This window comes from Chlorocebus sabaeus, chromosome 27 (assembly GCF_047675955.1).
Source record: "Chlorocebus sabaeus isolate Y175 chromosome 27, mChlSab1.0.hap1, whole genome shotgun sequence".
NCBI lineage: Eukaryota > Metazoa > Chordata > Mammalia > Primates > Cercopithecidae > Chlorocebus > Chlorocebus sabaeus.
The window spans coordinates 35,116,733-35,142,755 of NC_132930.1; the positions used below are offsets into that span (position 1 = coordinate 35,116,733).

Sequence of the window (26,023 nt, forward strand, 5' to 3'; positions counted from 1 at the left end):
TCTCTGTACAGGCCAGCTCCCCTTCCCCTTCTCCATGATGGAAACAGCCTCAGGCCCTCACCAGAAGCAGATGCTGGTGCCCTGTTTCTTGTACAGCCTGCATAACTGCGAGCCAAATAAACCTCTTTTCTTTATAAATTACCCAGCCTCAGGTATTCCTTTATAGCAACACAAACGGACTAAGATAAGTATAGATGGCATCAGGGTGGGTACCTGTGGCTCTGTCCTTCACACTGACCGTTCAGGACCCCAGCAGAACTCACTCTGTTCACCCTAGACATCCCTGGGCAATCCCACAGGGCCCAGAGCCTCACCGAAAGTGTTGAATTCTCCACACCATGTGAGGTCATCAGCAAGGTAGCCTAGCAGCGTGTCCTCCAGGGTGAACATATCCTGCTGGACCTGTGTGAACTGATGGGCCAGATCTTTTATTCTGCTCCAAAGAAGAGTCTAAGGAAGAATAAATACAATCTATTACTGAGATCAACTTAGCATGACAAAACAAAATAAATCCATGGTTTTGTAAATGAAAAAAGAACAGAGTATATCAAAGTGAATCACCCATAGTATGAATAAGAATTGTCGTATGCATCAATGATTTGTGAGTGCAGGAGAGTGTAGGGGAGAGAGAGAGTGTGTGGGTGTGTGTATGTGTGTGTGTGCATGTGTTCTAGGTCATAATGTAAATGTTTATTTTTATTCTAGGTTGCAGTAAAAAAACTCTGAAAGTCACTGATCAAAATCTTATAATCAACATGGGATCACATCTGGAGGTGGCATTAGAGAGTTACAATATTCCTAAGCTTATCTCCAAAAAAAACTTTGTCTACATGCTGTTTTCAGGAAGATGTGCTCTTTGATTCTTAAAGAACTATATAACCCCTTCCAAATTCCCTAAATATTCCCTACCCCTACCAAAAAAAAAAAACACAATAGATTTTTTGTATTTAAGGGTTCCTCTTAAAGGTACAGAGAGTCAAAGTTCAGAATTATATTCTGTTTTATGAATCTATTTTTTTATTCTTATTTTTATAAGTTCCAGGGTACACATGCAGGAGGTACAGGTTTGTTACATAGGTAAATATGTGCCATGGGTTTGCTGCACCTATTAACCCATCACCTAGGTATTAAGCCCAGTATACATTAGTTATTTTTCCTAATGTTCTCACTCCCCTCACCCCAACCCCAACAAGCTGCAGTGTGTGTTTTTCCCCTCCCGGTGTCCATGTGTTCTCATTGTTCAGCTCCCACTTATAAGTGAGAACATGTGGTGCTTGCATGTTCCTGTGTTAGTTTGCTGAAGATATGGCTTCTGGCTCCATCCATGTCCCTACAAAGGACATGATTTTATTCCTTTTTATGGCTGCATAATATTCCATGGTGTATACGTACCACATTTTCTTTATCCAGCCTATCACTGATGGGCATTTGGGTTGATTCCATGTCTTTGCTATTGTGAATGGCATTGCAATGAACATATGCATGCATGTATCTTTATAATAGAATGATTTCTATTCCTTTGGGTATATACCCAGTAATGGGATTACTGGGTCAAATGGTATTTCTGGTTCTAGATCTTTGAGGAATTGCCACACTGTCTTCCACAATAGTTGAACTAATTTACATTCCCATCAACAATGTAAAAGCATTTCTATCTCTCCACAATCTCACCAGCATCTGTTGTTTCTTGACTTTTCAATAATGCCATTCTGACTGGCATGATATCATGGTTTTGATTTGCATTTCTCTAATGACCAGTGATATTAAACTTTTTTTCATATATTGTTGGCCACATGAATGTCTTCTTTTGAGTCTGTTCATGTCCTTTGCCTGCTTTTTGATGGTGCTGTTTATTTTTTTCTTGTAAATTTGTTTAAGTTCTTTGTAAATTCTGGATGTTAGACTTTTGTCAGATGGATAGATTGCAAAACTCTTCTCCCATTCTGTAGGTTTTCTTTTCACTCTGATGATAGTTTATTTTGCTGTGCAGAAGCACTTTAGTTTAATTAGATCCCATTTGTCAATTTTTGCTTTTGTTACAATTGCATTCGGCAATTTCATAATGAAATCTTTGCCTGTGCCTGTGTCCTGAATAGTATTGCGTAGATTTTCTTCTAAGGTTTTATAGTTTTGGGTTGTACATTTAAGTCTCTAATTCATCTTAATTTTTTTATGAGTTGCAAGGAAGGGGTCCAGTCTCAATTGTCTGCATATGGCTAAATAGTTCTCAAGCACCAGTTATTAAATAGGGAATACTTTCCCCATTGCTTGCTTTCATCAGGTTTGTCAAAGATCAGCCAGCTGTATATGTGCAGTTTTATTTCTGAGATCTCTACTCTGTTCTATTGGTCTATGTGTTTATTTTCGTACCAGTACCATGCTATTTTGGCGTCTGTAGCCTTGTAGTACAGTTTGACGTTGGGTAGTATGATGCCTCCAGCTTTATTCTTTTTGCTTAGGATCGTCTTGGCTATATGAGCTTTTTTTGGTTCCATATAAATTTTAAAATAGTTTCTTCTAATTCTGTGAAGAATGTCAATCGTAGTTTAAAGGGAATAGCATTGAATCTATAAATTACTTTGGGCAGTATGGCCATTTTCACAATATTGATGCTTCCTATCCATGAGGATGGAATGTTTTTCCATTTGTTTGTGTCCTCTCGGATTTCCTTGAGCAGTGGATTGCAGTTGTCCACGAAGACGTCCTTCACTTCCCTTGTTAGCTGTATTCCTAGGTATTTTATTCCCTTTGTGAATGGGAGTTCATTCATGATTTGGCTCTCTGCCTGTGTGTTGGTGGATAGGAATGCTTGTGATTTTTGCACATTGATTTTGTATCCTGAGACTTTGCTGAAGTTGCTTATCAGCTTAAGAAGCTTTGGGGCTGAAAACCGGCACCAGACAAGGTTGCCCTCTCTCACCACTCCTATTCAACATAGTATTGGATGTTCTGACTGGGGCAATCAGGCAAGAGAAAGAAATAAAGTCTATTCAAATAGGAAGAAAGGAAATAAAATTGTCTTTGTTTGTAGATGACATGTTTTCTAGTTATAGGATCATGAGTTTGCCAGTATTTTATTGAGAATTTTTACATTGATGTTCTTCGGGATATTGACCTGAAATTTTCTTTTCCTGTTTTATCTCTGCCAGGTTTTGGTATCAGGATGATGCTAGTCTCATAAAACGAGTTAGGGAGGGGTCCTGCCTTTTCAATTTTTTGGAATAGTTTCAGAAGAAAGGGTATTAGCTCCTCTTTGTAACTCTGGTAGAATTCAGGTGTAAATCTGTCTGGTCCTGAGCTTTTTTTTTTTTCTGGTTGGTATTTATTACTGCCTCAACTGTAGAATTTGTTATTGGCCTATTTAGGGACTCAACTTCTTCCTGGTTCAGTCTTGGGAGGGTGTATGTATCCAGAAATCTATTCATTTCTTCTAGATTTTCTAGTTTATTTGCATAGAGGTATTTATAGTATTATCTGATGGTTGTTCGTATTTCTGTGGGATCAGTGGTGATATCTTCTTTATCATTTTATTGTATCCATCTGATTCTTCTCTATTTTCTTTTTTATTAGTCTAGCTAGTCATCTATCCATTTTATTAATTTTTTTTTCAAAAAACCACCTCCTGCATTCATTTATTTTTTGAAGGGATTCTTGTGTCTCTATCTCCTTCAGTTCTGTGCTGAGCTTGGTTATTTCTTGTCTTCTGCTAGCTCTGTGATTTGTTTTCTCTTGGTTCTCTAGTTCTTTTAGTTGCGATGTTAGGATGTCGATTTGATATCTTCCTAGCTTTCTGATGTGGGCATTTAGTGCTATAAATTTCTCTCTTAACACTGCTTTTATTGCATCCCAGAGATTCTGATACATGGTCTTTTTCCTATTAATTTCAAAGAACTTGTTAATTTCTGGCTTAATTTTATTATTTACCCAGGAGTCATTCAGGAGCAGGTTGTTCAATTTCCATGTAATTGGTTTTCAGTGAGTTTCTTAATCTTGAGTTCTAATTTGATTGTGCTGTGGTCTGTGAGACTGTTATGATTTTAGTTCTTCTGCATTTGCTGAGAAGTAATTTACTTCCAATTGTGTGATCAATTTTAGAGTAGATGCCATGTGGCACCAAGAGTAATGTATATTCTGTTGCTTTGTCATGGAGAGTTTCGTAGATTATCTATCAGGTCCACTTGATCCTGAGCTGAGTTCAGGTCATGAATATCTTTGTTAATTTTCTGTCTTGATGATCTGTCTAATATTGACAGTGGGGTGTTAAATTCTCCCACTATTATTGTGTGGGTATCTAAGTCTCTTTGTAGGTCTCTAAGAACTTGTTTTATGAATCTCAGTGTTCCTATATTGGGTGCATACATGTTTAAGATAGTTCTCTCTCCTTGTTGAATTCACCCCTTTATCATTATGCAATACCATTCTTTTTCTTTTTTGATTTTTGTTGGTTTAAAGTCTGTTTTGTCATAAACTAGGATTGCAACCCCTGCTTTTTCCATTTTCCATTTGCTTTGTAAATATTCCTCCATCCCTTTATTTTGAGTCTATGTGTGTCTTTGCATGTGAGATGGGTCTCATGTATACAGCACACCAATTGACCTTGACTATCCAGCTTGTCATTCTATGTCTTTTAATTGGGACATTTAGCCCATTTACACTTAAGGCTAATTTTGTTATGTGTGAATTTGATCCAGTTATCATGATGCTAGCTGGTTATTTTGAAGACTTGCTTATGTAGTTGCTTCATAGTGTCATTGGTCTGTGTACTTCGGTGTGTTTCTGTAGTGGCTGATAATGGTTTTTCCTTTCCATATTTAGTGCTTCCTTCAGGAGCTCTTGCAAGGCAGGACTGGTGGTGATGAATTCCCTTACCTTTTGCTTGTCTGAAAAAGATTTTATTTCTCCTTCATTTATGAAGCTTAGTTTGGGTAGATATGAAATTCAAGGTTGGAAATTATTTTCTTTAAGAATGTTGAATTTTGGCCCCCAGTCTCTTCTGGTTTGTAGGGTTTCTGCTGAGAGGTCTGCTGTTTGTCTAATGGGCTTCCCTATATAGGTGACCTGCAGAATCTGATGATTATGTGTCTTGGGGTTGATCTTCTCATAGAGTATCTTACTGGGGTCCTCTGGATTTCCTGAATTTGAATGTTGGCCTGTCTTGCTAGGTTGAAGAAGTTCTCCTGGATGATGTCCTGAAGTGTGTTTTCCAACTTGGTTCCATGCTTCCTGTCTCTTTCAGGTACCCCCAATCAGTCATAGGTTCTTTTTACTATTTTGCATAATCCCATAGTTCTCAGAGGTTTTGTTCATTCCTTTTCATTCTTTTTTGTCTAATCTTGTCTGCCTGTCTTATTTCAGCAAGATAGTCTTCAAGCTCTGATATCCTTTCTTCCGTTTCGTCTATTCAGTTATTGATACTTGTGTTTGCATCGTGAAGTTCCCATGTTGTGGGAACTTTTTCAGCTCCATCGGGTCATTTATGTTCCTCTCTAAACTAGTTATTCTCTTTAACAGCTCCTGTGTTTTATCATGGTTCTTAGCTTCTTTGCAATGGGTATGAACATACACCTTTAGCTCAGTGAATTTCATTATTACGCATCTTCTGAAGTCTACTTCTGTCAATTCATCCATCTCAGCCTCAGCCCAGGTCTTTTTTTTAACATTGGGTAAATGTAGCTAGTATCTTCAGTTTTTTTATACTTTAAGTTCTGGGTTACATGTGCAGAATGTGCAGTTTTATCACATAGGTATACATATGTCATGGTGGTTTGCTGCACCCATCAACCCATCATCTACATTAGGTATTTCTCCCTAATATTATCCCTCACCAAGTTCCCCTCTCCAACATGCCCTGTTGTGTGATGTTCCCCTCCCTGTATCCATGTGTTCTCATTGTTCAACTCCCACTTATGAGTGAGAACATGTGGTCTTTGGTTTTCTGATCTTGTGATAGTTTGCTGAGAATGATGGTTTCCAGTTTCATCCATGTCCCTGCAAAGGACATGAACTCATTCTTTTTTATGGGTCTCAGCCGAGTTCTATGCCCTTGTTGGAGATGTGTTAAAATCATCTGGAGGAGAAGAGGCACACTGGTTTTTTGAGTTTTCAGCATTTTTGTGCTGATTCTTTCTCATCTTCATGTATTTATCTACCTTTGATCTTTGAGGCTACTGACCTTTGGGTGGGTTTTTGTGGGGTCTTTTTCATTGATGTCGTTGCTTTCTGTTTTTTCTTTTAGCAGTCAGACCCTTTCTTCCATAGGGCTGCTGCAGTGTGTAGGGGTTCCACTCCAGACCCTATTCACCTGGGTTCCTCCCACACCTGAAAGTATCACCAGTGGAGGCTACAGAACAGCAAAGATGACAGCCTGCTCCTTCTTCTAAAAGCTTCATTCCAGAGGGGTACCGGCCTGATGCCAGTGAGAGCTCTCCTGTATGATGTGTCTGTCAACCCCTGTTGGACAGTCTCCCCCAGTCAGGAGACACAGGGGTCAGGGATCGACTTGAGGAGGCAATGTGTCCTTTAGCAGAGTTGGTGTGCTGTGCTAGGAGAATCCCTTTTGTCAGGATCAGCTGCTGTCTTCAGAGCCGGCAGGCAGGAATGATTAAATCCACTGAAGATGCGCCCACAGCCGCCCCATCTGCCAGGTGCTCTGTCCCAGGGAGATGGAGGTTTTGTCTGCAAGCCCCTGACTGGGGTTGTTACCTTTCCTTCAGAGATGCCCTGCCCAGTGAGGAGGAATCTAGAGAAGCAGTCTGGCCACAGCCACATTGCCACACCCAGTCCAGACCTCCAGCCTCCTTAGCACTATCAGGGGAAAACGGCCTATTAAAGCCTCAGTAATGGTGGATGCTGCTCCCCCACCCAGCTCCATCATCCCAGGTCAACTTCAGACTGTTGTGTTGGCAGCAAGAATTTCAAGCCAGTGGTTCTTAGCTTGCTGGGCTCTGTGGGAGTGAGACCTGCTGAGCGAGACCACTTGGATCCCTGGCTTCAGCCCCCTTTCCAGGGGAGTAAACAGTGGGTTCCAGGCACCACTGGGGCATGAAAAACACTCCTGCACCTAGCTTGGTGTCTGCCCAAACAGCAGCTCAGTTTTGTGCTTGAAATCCAGGGCCCTGGTGGTGTAGACACATGAGGAAACCTCCTAATCTCAGATGGAAATGCAGAAATCACCCACCTTCTGCATCGGTCTCACTGGGAGCTGCAGACTGGAGCTGTTCCTATTCAGCCATCTTGGCTCCTCCCCCTATTCATTCTTAATGGGAGTCAGTGAAGGATACTGGTTTAAAGCATGGGACCGAAAACCCCAGTCCTCATTGAAGCCCAGCATCATCATCACTTATCACGTGTTTCACCTTGAGCAACCAAAACATCACTAAGCCCCACTTTCTACACCTGTAAAATGGTAACGATAATGACTGAAATAAACTAATGGGGTGCTAGGGAAATTAACTGAGATACATGCAAGTAAATTGCTTAGCATACTATCCATCGCATAGTCACTTATTTGACAAATGTCAGCCTGGGTTATTATTTGCCAAACACCTTCTCTGCATAGGGCATCGTGCCTGGTGAATGGAGAAGTTTCACAATGACTGCAGCTCACTAACAATCAAATGAGAGGCTGAAATTTCTGGGTGGTTTTAAGGGCTTCACAAAGAAAATTTTAGGCATGCGGAATTTTGCCTTAAACATCGACTATAGAAAAGGTGCACTCTGATAGACCTTTTCCAATATAACCAATGTGTTAGAATCCAGGCCTCTGCTCCAAGTCTCATACCACTTACATTTAAACTGGTCACTTTCAAGCCTGCCAAACTTGCCCATTCCACAGAATGGCTATGAAGGCCTAGAAGATAAGGATTAGGAGAGTCTTTTGTAAGCAAGAAAAAGAAAAAAAGCACTCTGAAAGTGTAATTTGGCATTGTTATTATTATTACTACTACTATCATAGGTCAGGGGAAAGTTTTGTTATTATATAGGTTGTGTTAATTTGTTTGTTTGAGTTGGGTTTCGTGTTAGGTTTTTTCTGCCTAGTTTTTGGCCAAAGCCCCTTTCCTATTTCTGTTTCTCCATTTCTCTCTTTTATCTCCCTTTTCCAGATGTCCTAAATCTTGATTATATCATGGCCCCTCAATGGCCTGCAAATTCCATTTCTACCAACCACACTCACACTGTAATGTATGGATTTTTCCTCTTCCTTCATTCTAATCAAAATTTGGACCTATTAATTTTTACCACTGACTTTTATCCCCAGTTTTAAAATCAATGGCATACCCCCAATTACCTTGTTGCAAGGTACAGTCTGAGTTCCCAACTTCACTAGTGGCTGATAGTCTTCTTCTGTAATGTTGCAAGGATATTTTGAAATAAATGCACCCTTGAATGCATCCCATACACTTTGGCAGTCTACATGTCTGTGAGATAAAACACAGAAAATAAAACATAAATTATTCTATTTAAAAATATTTTTGGAGCATAATTATTTTTTAGAATCTCATTTAGGAAGCATCTATCATATGCCAGGTAGTCCATACATATAATCTCATCTCACATGTGGTCTACCAGGGGTACAAAGAGAAGCTGATACCATTCCTTCTGACACTATTCTAAATAATAGAAAAACAGGGACTCCTCCATAAGTCATTTTATGAGGCGAGTATCATCCTGATACTGAAACCTGGCAGAGACACAACAAAAAAAGAAAATTTCAGTCCAATATCCCTGATAAACATCGATGCAAAAATCCTCACTAAAATACTGACAAACTGAATCCAGCAGCACATCAAAAAGCTTATCTACCATGATCAAGTAGGCTTCATCTCTGGGATGCAAGTCTGGTTCAACATACACAAATCAACAAACATCATCACATAAACAGAACCAATGACAAAAACCACATGATTATCTCAATAGATGCAGAAAAGTCCTTCAATAAAATTCAACATCCCTTCAGGCTAAAAACTCTCCATAAACTAGGTATCGATGGAACATATCTCAAAATAATAAGACCTATTTCTGACAAACCCATAGCCCACATCATACTAAATGGGCAAAAACTGGAAGCATTCCCACGGAAAAGTGGCATAAGACAAGGATGCCCTCTCTCACCACTCCTATTCAACATAATATTGAAGTTCTGGCCAGAGCAATCAGACAAAAGAAATAAATAAAGGGTACTCATATAGGAAGAGAGAAAGTCAAATTGTCTCTGTGTGCAGACAACATGATTGTATATTTAGGAAACCCCATCATCTCAGTACAAAACCTCCTTAAGCTGAGAAGCAACTTCAGCAAAGTCTCAGGATATAAAATCAGTGTGCAAAAATCACAAGCATTCCATACACCAATAATAGACAAGCAGAGAGCCAAATTATGAGTGAACACCCATTCAGAATTGCTACAAAGAGAATAAAATACCTAGGAATACAACTTATAAGAGACATAAAGGACCTCTTCAAGGAGAACTACAAACCTCTTAAGGAAATAAGAAAGGAAACAAGCAAATAGAAAAAAAATCCATGCTCATGGATAGGAAGAATAAATATCGTAAAAATGGCCATACTGCCCAAAGTAATTTATAGATTCAATGCCATTCCCATCAAACTACCATTGACTTTCTTCATAGAATTAGAAAAAAACTACTTTAAATTTCCTATGGAACCAAAAATGAGTCCATATAGCCAAGACAATCCTAAGCAAAAAGAACAAAGCCGGAGGCATCACATTACCGGACTACAAAGTGTACTACAAGACTACGGTAATCAAAACAGCATGGTACCAGTACCAAAACAGATATATAGACCAATGGAACAGAATGGAGGCCTTGGCCAGGCACAGTGGCTCATGCCTGTAATCCCAGCACTTTGGGAGGCCAAGGCGGGCAGATCACAGGTAAGGAGTTCAAGACCAGCCTGACCAACATGGTGAAACCCCATCTCTACTAAAAATACAAAAATTAGCCAGGCGTGGTGGTGCGCGCTTGTAATCCCAGCTACTCAGGAAGCTGAGGCAGGAGAATCGCTTGAACCAGGGAGGCAGAGGCTGCAGTGAGCCGAGATCGTGCCACTGCACTCCAGCCTGGGTGACACAGCAAGATCTCGTCTCAAAGAAAAAAAAAAAAAAAACAGAACGGAGACCTCAGAAATAATACCATACATCTATAACCATCTGATGGTTGACAAAAACAAGCAATGGGGAAAGGATTCCCTATTTAATGACAAAACAAGCAATGGGGAAAGGATTCCCTATTTAATGGTGCCAGGAAAACTGGCTGGCCATAAACAGAAAGCAAAAACTGGACCCTTTCCTTACACCTTATACAAAAATTAACTCAAGATAGTTTAAAGACTTAAATGTAAAACCTAAAACTATAAAAACCCTAGAAGAAAACCTAGGCAATACCATTCAGGACATAGGCATGGGCAAAGACTTCATGACTAAAACACCAAAAGCAATTGCAACAAAAGCCAAAATTGACAAATGGGATCTAATTAAACTAAAGAGCTTCTACACACCAAAAGAAACTATCATCAGAGTGAACAAGCAACCGACAGAATGGGAGAAAAATTTTGCAATCTATTCATCTGACAAAGGTTTAATATTCAGAATCTACAAGGAACTTAAACAAATTTACAAGAAAAAAACAACCCCAACAAAAAGTGGGCGAAGGTTGTTAACAGATGCTTCTCAAAAGAAGACATTTATGCAGTCAACAAACATACCAAAAAAACCTTATCATCACTGGTCATTAGAGAAATGCAAATCAAAACCACAATGGATACCATCTCATGCCAGTTAGAATGACGATCATTAAAAAGTCAGGAAACAACCGACGCTGATGAGGCTGTGGAGAAATAGGAATGCTTTTACACTCTTGGTGGGAGTGTGAATTAGTTCAACCACTGTGGAAGACAGTGTGGCGATTCCTCGAGGATCTAGAACCAGAAATACCATTTGACCCAGCAATCCCATTACTGGGTGTATACCCAAAGGAATATAAATCATTCTACTATAAAGACACATCCACACGTATGTTTATTGGAGCACTATTTACAAGACTTAGAGCCAACCCAAATGCCCATAAATGATAGACTGAATAAAGAAAATGTGGCACATATACACCATGGAATACATAAAAAAGAATGAGTTTATGTCCTTTGCAGAGACATGGATGAAGCTGGAAGCCATCATTCTCAGCTAAAAAACACAGGAACAGAAAACCAAACACTGCATGTTCTCACTCATAAGTTGGAGTTGAACAGTGAGAACACATGGACACAGGGAGGGGAACAACACACACTGGGGCCTATTCGGGGGTTGGGGGCAATGGGAGGGAGAGCATTAGGACAAATACCTAATGCATGTGGGGCTTAAAACCTAGATGATGGGTTGATAGGTGCAGCAAATCACCATGGCACATGTATACCTATGTAACAACCTTTCACATTCTGCACATGTATCCCACAACTTAAAGTAAACTTCAAAAAAAGATAACACGTAAAAATAAATCAATTTAATATGTTATATTTTGCAGAATAAATGACAAAAACCATATGATCATCTCAAAAGACACACACAAAAATATTAGACAAAATCCAACACTCTTCTAATGAAAAAAAAAGTGAGAAAATTACAAATAAAATGAAATTTCCTCAACCTGACAAAATTCATCTATTAAACCCCACAGCTAACATTATACATAATGGTAAAAGACTGGATGCTCCCCCTTAAGATCAAGTATAGTCCAAAGATGTCTGATTTCATTACTAATATTCAACATTGTATTGGAGTTCTAGCCAAGGAATTTAGGTGAGAAAAGAAACTAAACTCATCTATATTAGAAAGGAAGAAGTAAACTTATCCCCTGAATGGATGACATGATACTGTATATAGAAAATTCGAAGAAATCCACCAAAAGGAAACTGTTAGAACGAATGAACATGTTCAGCAAGGTTTCAGGTTACAAAATCAGTATACAAAAATCAATTGCATTTCTATATACTATCAATGAAAAATATAAAATTGAAATTTAAAAAATTCCATTCATAATAGCAGCAAAACAACTAATATTCTTAGGAGTAAATACAACAAAGAATTACAGGACGGGAATGCTGAAAAATCCAGAACACTGTTAAAAAGTAAAGAAGACCTAAAAGAATGGAAAAACATTCTACATTCATGGATCAGAAGACTTAAGCCTTAGTATTTTTTTTGTTTGTTTTTTGGTTTTTGTTTTTGAGACAGAATCTCACCCGGTTGCTCAGGCTGGAGTGCAACAGCGCAATCTTGGCTCACTGCAACCTCCACCTCCCGGGTTCAAACGATTCTCCTGCCTCAGCCTCCTGAGTAGCTGGGAATACGGGCACGCACCACCATGCCCAGTTTTTTATTACTATTATTTTTTTTTTTAAGTAGAAACGGGGTTTTACCATGTTAGCCAGGCTGGTCTCGAACTCCCGACCTCGTGATCCACCCACCTCGGCCTCCCAAAGTGCTGGGATTACAGGCGTGAGCCACCATGCCCGGCCAGAAGACTTACTATTGTTAAGATGCCAGTATTCTCCAAGCTGATTTACAGCTTTGATGCAATAGGTATAAAAATCCCAGTTCCCTCTTTTGCAGATAGTGACAGTTTATCCTAAAATTCATATGGAAATGTAAGGAACACAGAAGAGCCAAAAATCCTGAAAAAGAAGACCAAAGTTGAAGAGACACATACTTCCTGATTTCAAAACTTACTACAATGCTACAGTAATCAAGACAATTGGTACTGGCATAATGACGTAATCACAGGACGAGTTCTAACTGGCCCTACTCTGTTGATAATAGTATGTCAAGTTATTTTACATGCACAAAGCCAAAAAGTTGTAAGTCATGCAGCTGAAGAATGCAGAAAAGAAGACGTCAACCTTGAATAACACCCAGAAGAAAAATTCCTCTCCTGCCCCACCACAGAAGCAAATGGTCAAGACATGACTGGAACCTGAGGGCCCAAACATTTTTAAAAGCAAGAAACCTGAGCCCAATGGCATGTCCAGTGTTAAGACCCCTTACCAAACCTTACCATAAATGGTCTTGTTTAAAGTCCTTCCAATCGAAACCTGCCCCACCAGTGCTTCTGCATACTAGCTTACCGTCCCTAACCCGTAAAACTTGTCCCAGATCCCAGATAGGGAGACAGATTTGAACTTTGCCTCCTAATTCCTTGCAAGTCAACCTCACGATAAAGGTTTTGCTTTTCTCAAAAACCAGTTCCATAATATTGGCTTCTCTATCTGTCAGGCAGCAAGCACATTGTTCAGTAACAATGACAGAAATATAGATCAATGGAATAAAGAGTCCAGAAATAAAGTCTTAGAGTTATCATCAATTAATTTTAGACAAGAGTGCCAAGGCCATTCAATGGGGGAAAAAAATCACTTTTCAACAAATGGTGCAGGGACAACGAGATATCCACATGCAAAAGAATAAATTAGGACCCCTATTTTACACCACATACAAAAATTGTCTCAAAATGAATGAAAGACCTAAGAGGTAAAATTTAAAAATTCTTAGAGGCAAACATAGAATAAAGAAATTGTCATAACCTTAGATTAGGCAATTATTTCTTAAATATGATACCTAAAGCACAGCAACAAAAGAAAAAATATATAAATTACACCTTATCAAAATTAAAATCCTATGTTCTTCAAAGGACACCATCAAGAAAGTGAAAATAAAGTTCACAGAATGGATTAAAATATTTGCAAATATTATTTATGTTTCAGAACTTGCATCCAGAATAATAAAGAGCTCTTATAATTCAATAATAAATGGATAACCCAATTAACAAATAGGCCAATAATTTAATACACTTTTTTATAAGAGACATAAAAATGGCTAATAAACACATATAAAAATGCTCAACATCATTAGTCACTAGGGAAGTGGAAATCAAAACCAAGAGATACCACTTACCCACTCACTAGGATTGGGTTAGGGGTTGAATTATGTCCCATTTGAAATTCACATGATGAAGTCCTCAGTCCAGTACCTTAAAATGTGACCGTTTAAAAATAGAACAGTTGCAGGTGTAATTAATTAATGCATGGGTGGCATCCAACAATCATGTTTTAATAAGCCCTCCAGGCAATTCTGATGCAAGTTTAGGTTTGAGAATCATTGGGTTATACACGAAAATGTGAAGAGTTCAACAGTGGTTTCTTTCCAATATCTGAGCACCATATTTCTACTTCATCCACACTTGCCTTTGAAAGCCCTGCCAGGAAACCATTATTAACCTGGTTTTCTCCGTACATTATATATTTAAGGGAAAAAAAGCTTATTGCATTTTGTATTTCAATGTCAATCAAAATGTATGGGGCACCATTGTGGATAGTTTAGAGAAAAGAGATTTGGCATCGATTTTGCTTTAGGGGATCTTGTTTTGATTCCATTAATTAATGCAGTGGCCTTCTCGGGAACTTCCTGTTCCCATACTCCAACTCCCTCATAAAACTCTTCTACATCTTTCCTTAGCAGCATCTTTGCAGACAAAGATGGAAGAATATGATAATTTTCCACTATAAAAGATCTGGCTAGAAAGAGAAATTCATGTGCACTGAGCACCTACATGTACCAGATGCTTTCAAAAGTGTGTTCATATATAATCACCAAAACTTGTATTGAGTCCCACAGAGAATTAAAAAACCTTCAAAATTATTTTTATTCTTCTTGGGTATATATACCCTACTTCAAGAAACATTACCTCAGCATTCAAGAAAAGTCCAGGTTACAAATTTAACAGAATTCCTTGTTTAGATGGAGCAGAGCTATAGAGCATTAGAGTTGAAACAGACCTCGGAAGAGTTTGTAACTTAACTCTTTGCCCTTTCTACATCTTATGAATCCGAGCTTTCAGTTTGCCCTACAAATAAGAGAAAACGAGGAGAGGCAATGAGAAATCTGGGGGCAGGTTTTATGAAGCTATTTCTTTTATCCTAAAGCCAAACACCTCACCTTGGTTGTGCAAGTCAATTTTTTGTTGTTGGTTTAGATATATATGTTGAAATAAAAAGGGATTGGGACTGCAGTAGACAGGGATGGGGGCAGATCTTTCTGACTAAAGAAGCAGCAGAGAAGGAGTGAGTCATTTCTGGAAGTTCAATAATATTTTTCTTCAAAGATTCTTCTGTTCCAAAATTGGAAGCCTTCATCAGGAGAGGTCTAGGAGTGCCTGTAGTTGGGACGGGGAGACAGTGTCGTGGCAATTGTTAGCTCAGCAGCTGTTCTTGAGAGCTCATTCTGTGCCTGTGATTCATTCCTTCCTAAACCAGAAGTGCTGTTGAAAGTCAGAGGTTCTCATCCCTGGCCACACTTCAAGTTCACCTGAAGAGCTTTGGAAAAGATTCAGTGCCTGCTTTCAGACCCACCAAGTCAGAATGGGGAAAGTGGAAGACCCCAGAACTAAGAATTTCTAAAGAGGTCTCCCAGATGATTCTAATGGTCAACTAGGGGTGATGACAAGTAACCTAACAAAACCCTTTCATTTCGCATATGAGGAAAAGGAAGTTTACAAAGGAAATGTGACTAGCCCGAGGTCACACAGCTGTTAAATGTTAGACAACCAGTTATTCAACTGAGTTTTCCCCAGCACTTAGGCAGAACCAGAACCCGCAAGTGTCTCCTGATTCCCTCCACCACCTCCCTCTGCTGCTACTGCCTTACTTTACTTCCATTTCTTACAACCAGTTAGCCAACAATCAGCAATGACTAATCATTGTAACAATTGTAACAACCACAACAATTAACATTTACCAAGTGCTTTCTTCACATAGCCATCTGGCTAAGCGTCTTACAGGCATCTCATTGGGTCCTCATTCACACAAACCTATTATCTCCAGTTTACCTATACACTCAGAAGACCAAATAACTTGTCCAACACTCTACAACTAGAATATCCCAGCCAGAATTTGCATCTTGTACTGTCCAAGTCCAGACCACATACCCTTAGACACTTCATCAGACAGCCTCCCAAGAGGCCATCCCAAACACTGCTTCCAAGAACAGAGAGGAGCCCTCTACAATATTTTTAGAGAAAGAAAAGCTTTTTTAAATAGCTGTTTTTCCAGAGCCACCTGACCCAGCCACCATGATGGAACCAAATAGTTACCAGAGAGCCCAGACAAGGCTAATGCAATCAAGCAAACAAATCTGAAAGTAATTCATAACATCATTTTGAACTGTTCAACTATAATTCCTTCATCCTAATACCTTAAAACCAGGGCATCTTCAATGATTTTCTGTCCAAAAAAAAAACTTGGAGAAATCACCCCACACTGATCAATCCATGTTTTAAGAATAGCTATCGCCGGACAGTAGTATAGAGTTGTTTTGTGACCTTCTATTCTCCTTCTTATATTCTCAATTTTTCTGTGATAAGTATATATTACAATGGGGATCATGACAAAACTGATTTTCTTGTTAAATTGCCTGGACAACTATACCAAATGTTGGAGAATCTTGGAGGTAAGGTCTTAGGAAATGGGAACATCTCAGGTCCAAGCACCCTTGGTAGTCACCTGTTATTTCTGTGCCTCTCCCAGGTCTCTTGGCCACGATGTATCCTTTTGCATCCCTCATCCAGATAAAGACCACACTGTGTAACCAGGTAAGACAATGTTGGTGCCCCAGACCCATGTGCTGAAGTCTAATGATGTGAAATGTGGAGTGGAGTGGGAGGCTAGGACTACAGACCTCTTCCAATAAAGCTTTTTCCCCAAACACTTCCATGCATCCTTAAGCAAAATTGGATACCAGATCACACAAGAATCACAGAACATACCCAGAATCACAGTACGAATAACATCAAGGAGACAGGTAATAAAGAGTCTTAAACAAAGCAAGGAGAGAATGAGAAAATGGCACGACCTGCAAAGCCCCGCTGGTCCTGCCTTCCTTCCTGCATGGGACACGTGTTCAGGCCCAGAAGAATGAATACGGCCACTAAGTGAGGTTTCATGGGGTTCCTCACACAGTCAAAGGGATCTAAGGGATGAAGTCTCCAATTTATTTCAGAGAGAATTGTACAGTTTACGTGATCTTCCAGGGAATCATGCCTCATGGATTCTGAATTTAGTTTTCACAATCCTTTAATCAAGGACATCCTGCTAAGGGTATTCTATAGATGGATCTTTTTGTTTTAGCAAATATTTTCAGTCTATCTGCCTAGAGCTCCAATAGAAAAGGAGATTAGACCAGCTCACCTGTCTTCCTCTGGTTCCCTCGAGTTCTCTCTCTCTCCTCAAATTGAGTAAAGTGATCCCAGTCTAGCTGCTTTAGCTCCTTCCTTCTGGGACCTCACATGCACGGGTTGTATTGTATGTGGAGATGTTGGTAATGACAAAGCAGTGCAGCCCCCCGACACTCAGGAGCTGGCCTGGTCCCCACAGCTGGGCATTAGTGTTCTCCACCTGAGCATAATCAACTCCGTGGGACACTAGCATCAGACAAGGCCACTGTGTACGTGGTCTGTCACCATGATAGACCATGATGTGAACGCAAGCAAAAACGGCATCCAAACCACAAAGTAACAGCCAAACATCCTTTTATCACAGCTGATAGGAGTGACTGCCGCTTCTTTACTTATTACAGCTTCAGCCTTCTCATTCTTGCAGCCCAGTAGAGGAAATTTATTTAAACATCCTACCGCAGACTCACCACCATCCCCCTACTTCCTAGCAGCATCCAGGAAAAGCCAGCCTCCTTGAACCTTTCCCCCAAATCTCCTAAAACAAGTCCAAATCCTTAGTAAGTCCTTCTAACGTCATCAGATAAAACCTGTCCCACCCTCATGGGTCCCTATGCTGAGTGTCCTCCCTTCTTGCAGACAGCAACAAACCCATCTTTTTCAATTACAGTGTGTTCCTGGTGGTCTTAGGTTGTGGAGGCATTGACAATAACAAACAATCTTGAATGGGATATTTAAGAATCAAAAGGATTATGACAATCAGACTGCCATAATCAATGTTTATGCTTGGCCAAAGCTCCGTGATCACCTTCTGAACAAGACAACTAACCCACTGATGAAAGTTATCCTGGAAGACTGGAGAAGTCTTCATCTGTTAGCAGTTTTCTGTTCACCTCCTCAAACGGTGACCTGAGGCTCAACACAGCATAGGCTGGGCACAAATGTCAAGATTCAAGGTCAATGCCATGTTCTCCCCTTTCCTACCATTCTGCTCCTGCCAACAGATCCCGGACCTCTCACTCACCCTATCCCCCTGTGCATCATTCCCTCAAGTTCACCTCCTACCACCTCCTTCTACCTTCTCTGACCTACCCAAGGTGGATTGACTCCAGGTGCTCAGAGGGAGGAGGCAACACTATCAGGAGAAAGGGAAAGTCATGATCACCAAAGAGCATTCACCACCTGCCACATTTAAATCTCACACTAGTCCATGGGCGGGGTATTAGCACCACCCCTGTTTTCGAAATAAAGAGACTAAAGCTAGAGAAGTTTATTACCTTGTCCAAGTGGCAGAGCCGCCTTACATGCCAAACTTTGTTCTTTTTGCAAAGCAATGCTGCCTCCCACAGGAAATTTACAATCACGGCCCTACCCGCAGAATAGGATTGGTTCTAACAGAAACGAGGATCTGAGACTCCAAGAGTTCTCGTTCCCCTAGATGGTACAAAAGGTTCAAGACCAGAATAGGGCAGAGTTGTTCCCCAGTGCTGGGGTAAAGTGAGTCAGGCAAGAGGGCACACAGCAGGAAGCAGTGAAAACACAGATATATTCAGTAGTTACATCCAGTTTGTCTGTTGTCAGCCTACTTCAGGTGTCATACTGCTATGCTGGTACCTCTCTCTAAACCTGTACCATTCTCACAAAGAGCAACTATGTTTCAAAATCCCTGTCAATTAAAAAACATCACCTTCATAATGTGTCCCTCTCCAGGGAAACTCTGGCACCCTAAATCCTCTTGCCTAAAAGCACTCAGATCTTGCAGGGTAATTACATTCATCCTTTGAATTTTACAGCTGTCAATTCCCATAGAGCAGGCTGTTTGGGCTCAAAGAAAACAAGCAGGTTAAAAGCTATTAATTCTCAAATTTAAGGCTATCAGAACCTGTGTTTAAGGTAAAGACTGCCACCTTGTGGGAGAAGTGAGTGATTGGTGAGAGTCACTGAGACAATTAGGATTATCCAAGTAGAATCTTAAAATCAGAAAACTCTTCAGGCTGAAGGAAGGCTTAGAAATCATTAATTAGCTTAGAAGTAATCAATCCAGCAAATATTTATTGAGCACATACTAGGTGCTAGAAACACTTATGAGAACTTATGGTATATCAGTGAACAAAACACAGGTCTCTGTCCTTATAGGAGTTTACATTTTACTGGAACAAAGACTGACAATAAACAACAAACATAATTAATATGTAAGTTATAAAGCATGTTAGAAATTTATAAGTTCTATTGGAAAAGGGTAAAATAGACTAGAATGAATGTCAAGAGTGATGGGGGAGGAGGTATCAGTGGTATTAAATAGGGTGGCATTAAATACAGTGGACAGTTGACATTAAATAGGGGGGACATATTTGAGTAAAGAATTGAAGGAAGCGAGGGACTTAGCTCCACAAACATCCCAGGAACATTCTAGGCAGAATAAGCATCACAAGCCATATAAGAAAAAAATTAACAAATTAGACCTTAACTAGATTTTTTTAAAACTTTGCTTTTTAAGAGTTTTTAAAAGTTTCCATTAAAGAAAATGGAAAGGTAAGTCACAAAATGAAAGAAAATATTTTTAGTACATATCTGAAAAAGGCCCTGTTTTCAGAATATATAAGCTTACTACAAGTCAATAACAACATCAAAAAAACTAATTTTTCTTATCACTTTTAAAGATACATAATTGCACATATTTATGGGGTGAAGGGTGACATTTCAATATGTGCATGCAATGCATAATGATCGAATTTGGGTAACTGGCATATCCATTATTTCAAAGGTTTATCATTTCTTTGTGCTGGTAATGTACAAAATTTTCTCCTCTCAGTACTTGAAAACATACAATATGCCCCGGTGGAGAAGCTGAGGTCAACATCAGATGTGAAATATTTAAAGTGGATACAAAACTATTTCAGCAATGCAGACAATTAAGTGTGTTGTTGTGGGCGATGGTGCTGTTGGTAAAACATGTCTCCTGATATCCTACACAACAAACAAATTTCCATCGGAATATGTACCAAACGTTTTTGACAACTATGCAGTCACGGTTATGACTGGTGGAGAACCATATACTCTTGGGCTTTTTGATACTACAGGGCCAGAGGATGATGACAGATTACGACTGCTGAGTTATCCACAAACAGATGTTATTTCTAGTCTGTTTTTCAGTGGTCTCTCCATCTTCATTTGAAAATGTGAAAGAAAAGTGGGTGCCTGAGGTAACTCACCACTGTCCAAAGACTCCTTTCTTGCTTGTTGGGACTCAGATTGATCTCAGAGATGACCCCTCTACTATTGAGAAACTTGCCAAGAACAAACAGAAGCCTATCACTCCAGAGACTGCTGAAAAGCTGGCCCGTGACCTGAAGGCTGTCAAATATGTGGTGTGTTCTGCACTTACACAGGAAGGCCTCAAGAATGTGTTTGACGAAGCAATATTGGCTGCTCTGGAGCCTCCAGAACCGAAGAAGAGCCGCAGGTGTGTGCTGCGATGAACATCTCTCCAGAGCCCTTTCTGCACAGCTGGTGTCGGCATCGTACTAAAAGCAATGTTTAAATCAAACTAAAGATTAAAAATTAAAATTCCTTTTTGCAATAATGACAAATGCCCTGCACCTACCCACACGCAAGGTCCATAGGTATGGCCCCCTTTCCCCTCCCAGTACTAGTTAATTTTGAGTGATTCTGTGTTGTCAGAAAAGTGATTAGTACTAGTTTCTGTTTTGTTGTTTCAAAAAAAAAAAAGGTTTTTGTTTTTTTTTTTTTTTTTTTTTGGTTTAAAAGCAAGGCATGCTTGTGGATGACTGTAACAGACTAATTGGAATTGTTGAAGCTGCTCCCTGGTTCCACTCTGGAGACATCTGGCACATCTTAGTGTTTTGTTTTGTTTTTTTCCTTCCTCTTTTTTTGGGGGGAGTGTGGGGGGGGGTTTCAGTCTTGCTTTTTAATTCATTAACCAGTGGATAGCCCTTAAGGGGAGGAAGATGGATTGATTCCACATTCCACTTCCTAGATCTAGTTTAGAAAACATGTTCCCCATCTGGTGCTCTTAGGAAGGAGTATAGTAAATGCCTCATTTAATAACATACTCCTTTTTGAAAGTTGCCTTTTCTCTCCACCCTTGAGTAGATCCAGTATTTGATGAAACTCATGAAAGTGGGTGGAGCCTGTCTTGCCCCTCTTCTTTTCTAGGACGCACTATATGTGACTGTGACTTTCAAGGACATTTGTTTGCCATTCACTGTTTTTTTGGGGAAGTTGATTTCTAACTTCTTTCACTGATAAATGAAGAAAAGTATTGCACCTTTGAAATGCACCAAATGAATTGAGTTTGTAATTAAAAAAATTTTTTCCCTCTCAGTCATTATCTTATATGCTTAGCATAGATTTGCAGCTCAGTAGTATATGGTGTTCCTAGAATGCAGCTGAAGACCTGGTATGTAGAGGAAATACGAGGGGTGGTGCTAGAAGACAGACATCTGTGGAATGATTCACATCTTCTCAAGTTAGGAGGATGGAGGCCTGCTTCATTAAGAAGCTGGGGGTAGGGTGGGGATGGGAAGAACACTTAACAACATGGGGACCAGTCAGGGGAATCCCCTTATTTCTGTTTTGCATATGAGGAACACTAGAGCAGCCAGGTGAGGCTCTCTAGTTTAATAAAAATCATAGAAAGAGTCTTAATGAAGACTCTTAATAAGTGTTAATAGGGATTTTATCAGCTTATTTTGGTTGCAGTTTCCAATTTTTAAAAATGTTGAGGTAATCTTTCCCACCTTTCCAGTCCTAATTCTTGTAGATTCATTAGTGTTGAACCAATGCTTTCTCGTGTCTCAATTCTTTGTATATGCATTCTTTTCAGATGTATTAAACAAACAAAAACCCTTCACAAGCCAGCCTGAGGGTTGTTATTTTCCCTCCGTCTCTTACTTTTCAGATACTGAGGAGTGGGAACTTGACTCTTGATAACATCAATTTCTAACAAACTTTGAGATAAAATTTTAAAGCTTTATTATTTTGATTTTATTTTCTGGCATTTAGTTTGAGATAATATTTGGCCCTCTATATGTTCAGGTTGGTGCTTTCTCCCCTACATTTGACACTTCCCTTAAATACCAAGTAGGTCCATAATAATTCTTAGTGAAGCAGTGTTCTGGAAGCTCACTGCTCGTGGTGGAAGGAAATGTTAGTGTACCTTTAATCCACAGAGCATTGGAAAGCAGCTCCTTTCCCAAGGTTTCTGCATCAGTGGTTCTCAAACTTGGCTGCTTACTGGAGTGCGCTTGAACAATGTGATTTTTAAGTTTTCCAGGCTTTCTAAAATGTAGCCAAGTTTGGGAACCACCACACGTAGGTGGTTATCTCAAACTACTTCTATCAGAATACAGACTGTGTGCTGTGAATCTGAATATGGGATACATTTTCTTTAGGTAGCAAGAATGGTTTATTTACCTTTAGGACATTATACTGATCTGCTTGAGAATCTTAGAAACTAAGAACCCTTAAAATCAGTTAAGGTTGATACACTGTGGTGTCATTTTGATAGTTCTCTGCATGGAGTCATGTTTGGCATGATTTGCATACTGTGCTAGAATTAAGCTGGGTTGGTTGAGAAGGGGTTAGGAAGAGGCAGATGTAAGCTTTAACAGTTCTAACCAAGAAATGCATCTTATTTATTCCTTGTTGACCATACTAGGGAGAGATACCTGGATCATGTGATACCCTGGAAAGCAGAGACACATGTATCCTTAGTGTAGTCAGGGGCATATAGGTCCTTAACTATTGCTATATCTTTGTCCTAAAGCAATGCTTGACATGATACAGCTCTAGAAATAGTCATTAGATGGGTGTATTATTTTATAAATGAGTAAGTGAAATAAAGCAGGTCATACAGTTGTGCCAATGAATTATCCATGTATCAGAAGAACAAGGATGACGAGGGGATTGATTGAAGCTAATGTTTTCTTAAATATTTTCAAATTGATTTCTGCGTGTCAGAAGAACTTGGGTAGCAAATGGATGCAACTTAGGTTTTCCGTTTAAATACTGTTTTCTGTTTGACTTAACAAACTTGTTTATAGTCGTGACTTAGAAGGTGAGTGATATTCTCCAGGGAGTATGATTTAGAGGCTGGAAAGGGTTATAGAAAAATCCTTACAGGCTTAGTTTGTGTCCGAATTTACAGCATTTAATACAATGTTAATATCTTATTGTTATTTGTAAGTGTTTTACTGAACATCTTAGAAATCGGTCTTATAGTTTGTTAAAGCGATGTTCTTCAAGGTGGACTTCATGCCACAAGGGGAGTGTATTCTCAGGGGGAAGAAAAGGATTGTGGTTTGAAAGAACAATTGTAGTATTTCCTTCATTCTGAGGTGTATTTTTCTCACATTTTCATATTGTAATCAGGATACCTCTTAACATTGGTGTACATTTAATGTAGTAGTACTTTTTCTCCTTTCGTCCTGCAAGTTGTCACTAAGTTTGTGCTATCATAATTGTTACCTTCATAGAATGCATAAAATAGTGGTACTTCTTTAAAAAAAAAAAGAAAACATACAATAAATTATTGTTCACTATAGTCACCCTACAATGCTATAGAAAACTAAAACTAAAACTTATTTCTTCTATCTATATATAATTTTGTATTCATTGATCAACCTCTATCTCCCTACCCTTCTCAGCTTCTAGTAACCATTGTTCTACTCTCTACTTCTCTGAGATCAGCTTCTTTAGCTCCTACATGTAAGTGAAAATATATGAAACTTGTCTTTCTGTGCCTGGCTTTTATCATTTAACATAATGTCCTCCAGGCTCATCCATGTTGCCACCAATGATAGGATTTTATTCTCTTCTATGGCTGCATACTATTGTCTATATATACCACATCTTCTTTATCTCTTCATCTGTTGATAGACACTTAGGTGGATTCCATATCTTCATTATTATAAATGAAACTGCAGTAAAGATGGGAGTGCAGGTATCTCTTCGACATATGATTTTATTTTCTTTGGATATAGGTCCAGTAGTGAGATTACTGGATCATATGGTAGTTCTATTTTTAGTCTGTTAAGGAACTTCCATACTGCTTTTCATAATAGCTGTACTAATTTACATTCCTTCCTGTGTGAGAATTTTCTTTGTCACTTATACACTGTTGGTGGGAATGTAAATTAGTTCAGCCACTGTGAAAATCACTTTGGAGATTTCTTAAAGAACTGTTAATAAAATCTGAACTACCATTCAACCCAGCAATCCCACTACTGGGTATATGCCGAAAGGAAAATAAATTGTTCTACCAAAAAAAAGACATGCACTTATATGTTCATTACAGCACTATTCACAATAGCAAAGACATGGAATCGACCTAGATGCCCATCAATGGCCGACTGGATAAAGAAAATGTGGTGGTGTGTATGTACCATGGAATACCATGCAGTCATAAAAAGAAGAATGAAATCATGTCTTTTGCAGCAACAAGAATGCAGCTAGAAGCCATTATCCTAAGCAAGTTAACACAGAAACAGAAAACCAAATACTAGTTTCTCACTTATAAGTGGGAGCTAAACATTGGGTACACATGGGCATAAAAATGGGAATGCTAGGCACTGGGGAGTATAAGAGGAGGGAGAGAAGGAGGAAGGAAGCGTTGCAAAACCACATATTGGGTACTATGCTCACTACCTGGGAGATGGGTTCAGTCATACTCTGAAACCTCATCATCATGCAACGTACCCTTGTAACAGATCTGCACATGTACCCTCTGAATCTAAAGTAAAAGCTGAATTTTTTTAAAGTTTCCTTTTATCTGCATTCTTGCTAGCTTTGTTATTTTTTCCTCTTTTTGATAATAGCCACTCTAGCTGGCGTGAGATAATCTCTCACTGATTTTGATTTGCATTTCCCTAATCATTAGTCACACAGAGCACTGTTTCAAATACTTAGTGGCCATTTTATGTCTTCTTTTGAGAAGCATCTGTTCAGATCAATGGCCAATTTTAAAAATCAGATTATTTGACTTTTTGCTGTTTAAGTTCCTTGTATATTCTAGATATTAATTCCTTGTCAGAGAAATCGTTTGCAAATATTTTATCCCATTCTGTAGTTTGTCACATTACTCTGTTGATTGTTTCCTTGGCTGCACAGAAATGTTTAGTTTGATGTAATCCCATTAGTCTATTTTTGCCTTTGTTGACAGTGTTTTAGAGGTCTTATCCATAAAATCTTTGCTCAGAACATTTCCCTTACATTTTCTCTTAGTAGTTTCATTTGGGGCCTTACATTTAAGTCTTTGATTTCATTCGTTTTGAGTTACTTTTTGTATATTATGATAGATGGGGCTCTAGTTTCATTCTGCTGCATAGTTTCATTCTTCTACATATGAATATCCAGTTTCCCCAGCAACATTTACTGAAAAGGGTGTCCTTTCTTCAGTTTATACTCTTAGTGCTGTTGTAGAAAATCAGTAGGCCATAAATATGTGAATTTATTTCTGGGTTCTCTATTCTGTTCCATTGGTTTACGTGTCTGCTTTAATGCCAACACAATGCTGTTTTACTATAGCATTATAGTATATTTTAAAGTAAAATAGTGTGATCCCTCCAGTTCTTTTTGCTCAGAATTGCTTTGTCTTGGCCAGGAGCAGTGACTCATGCCTGTAATACCAGCACTTTGGGAGCTGAGGCAGGTGGATCACTTGAGGTCAGGAGTTTGAGACCAGCCTGGCCAACATGGTGAAACCCTATCTCTACTAAAAATAGGGCATGGTAGTGCATGCCTGTAATTCTAGCTACTGAGGTGGCTGAAGCA

The 26,023-nt window shown here is 39.2% G+C and overlaps 2 protein-coding genes across 2 annotated transcripts in view; one reads left to right on the forward strand and one right to left on the reverse strand.

Annotated features, from left to right (window-relative positions):
* The window catches only part of CD38 (CD38 molecule), a 77,311-nt gene that overhangs the window by 29,039 nt on the left and 22,249 nt on the right, over positions 1-26,023 (reverse strand). The window contains exons 2-3 of the mRNA XM_008017845.3: positions 8,288-8,417; positions 315-450 (exon numbers count right to left, since the gene is read on the reverse strand). Coding sequence (XP_008016036.1) covers positions 315-450; positions 8,288-8,417 — 266 coding nt within the window. The remainder of the gene's footprint in view (positions 1-314; positions 451-8,287; positions 8,418-26,023) is intronic.
* On the forward strand, positions 19,789-22,103 carry LOC103246325 (cell division control protein 42 homolog). The gene is given in 2 exon segments (XM_037995323.2): positions 19,789-20,363; positions 20,365-22,103. Coding segments are annotated over 2 exon segments (576 nt in total). The 5' UTR covers positions 19,789-20,132; the 3' UTR covers positions 20,710-22,103.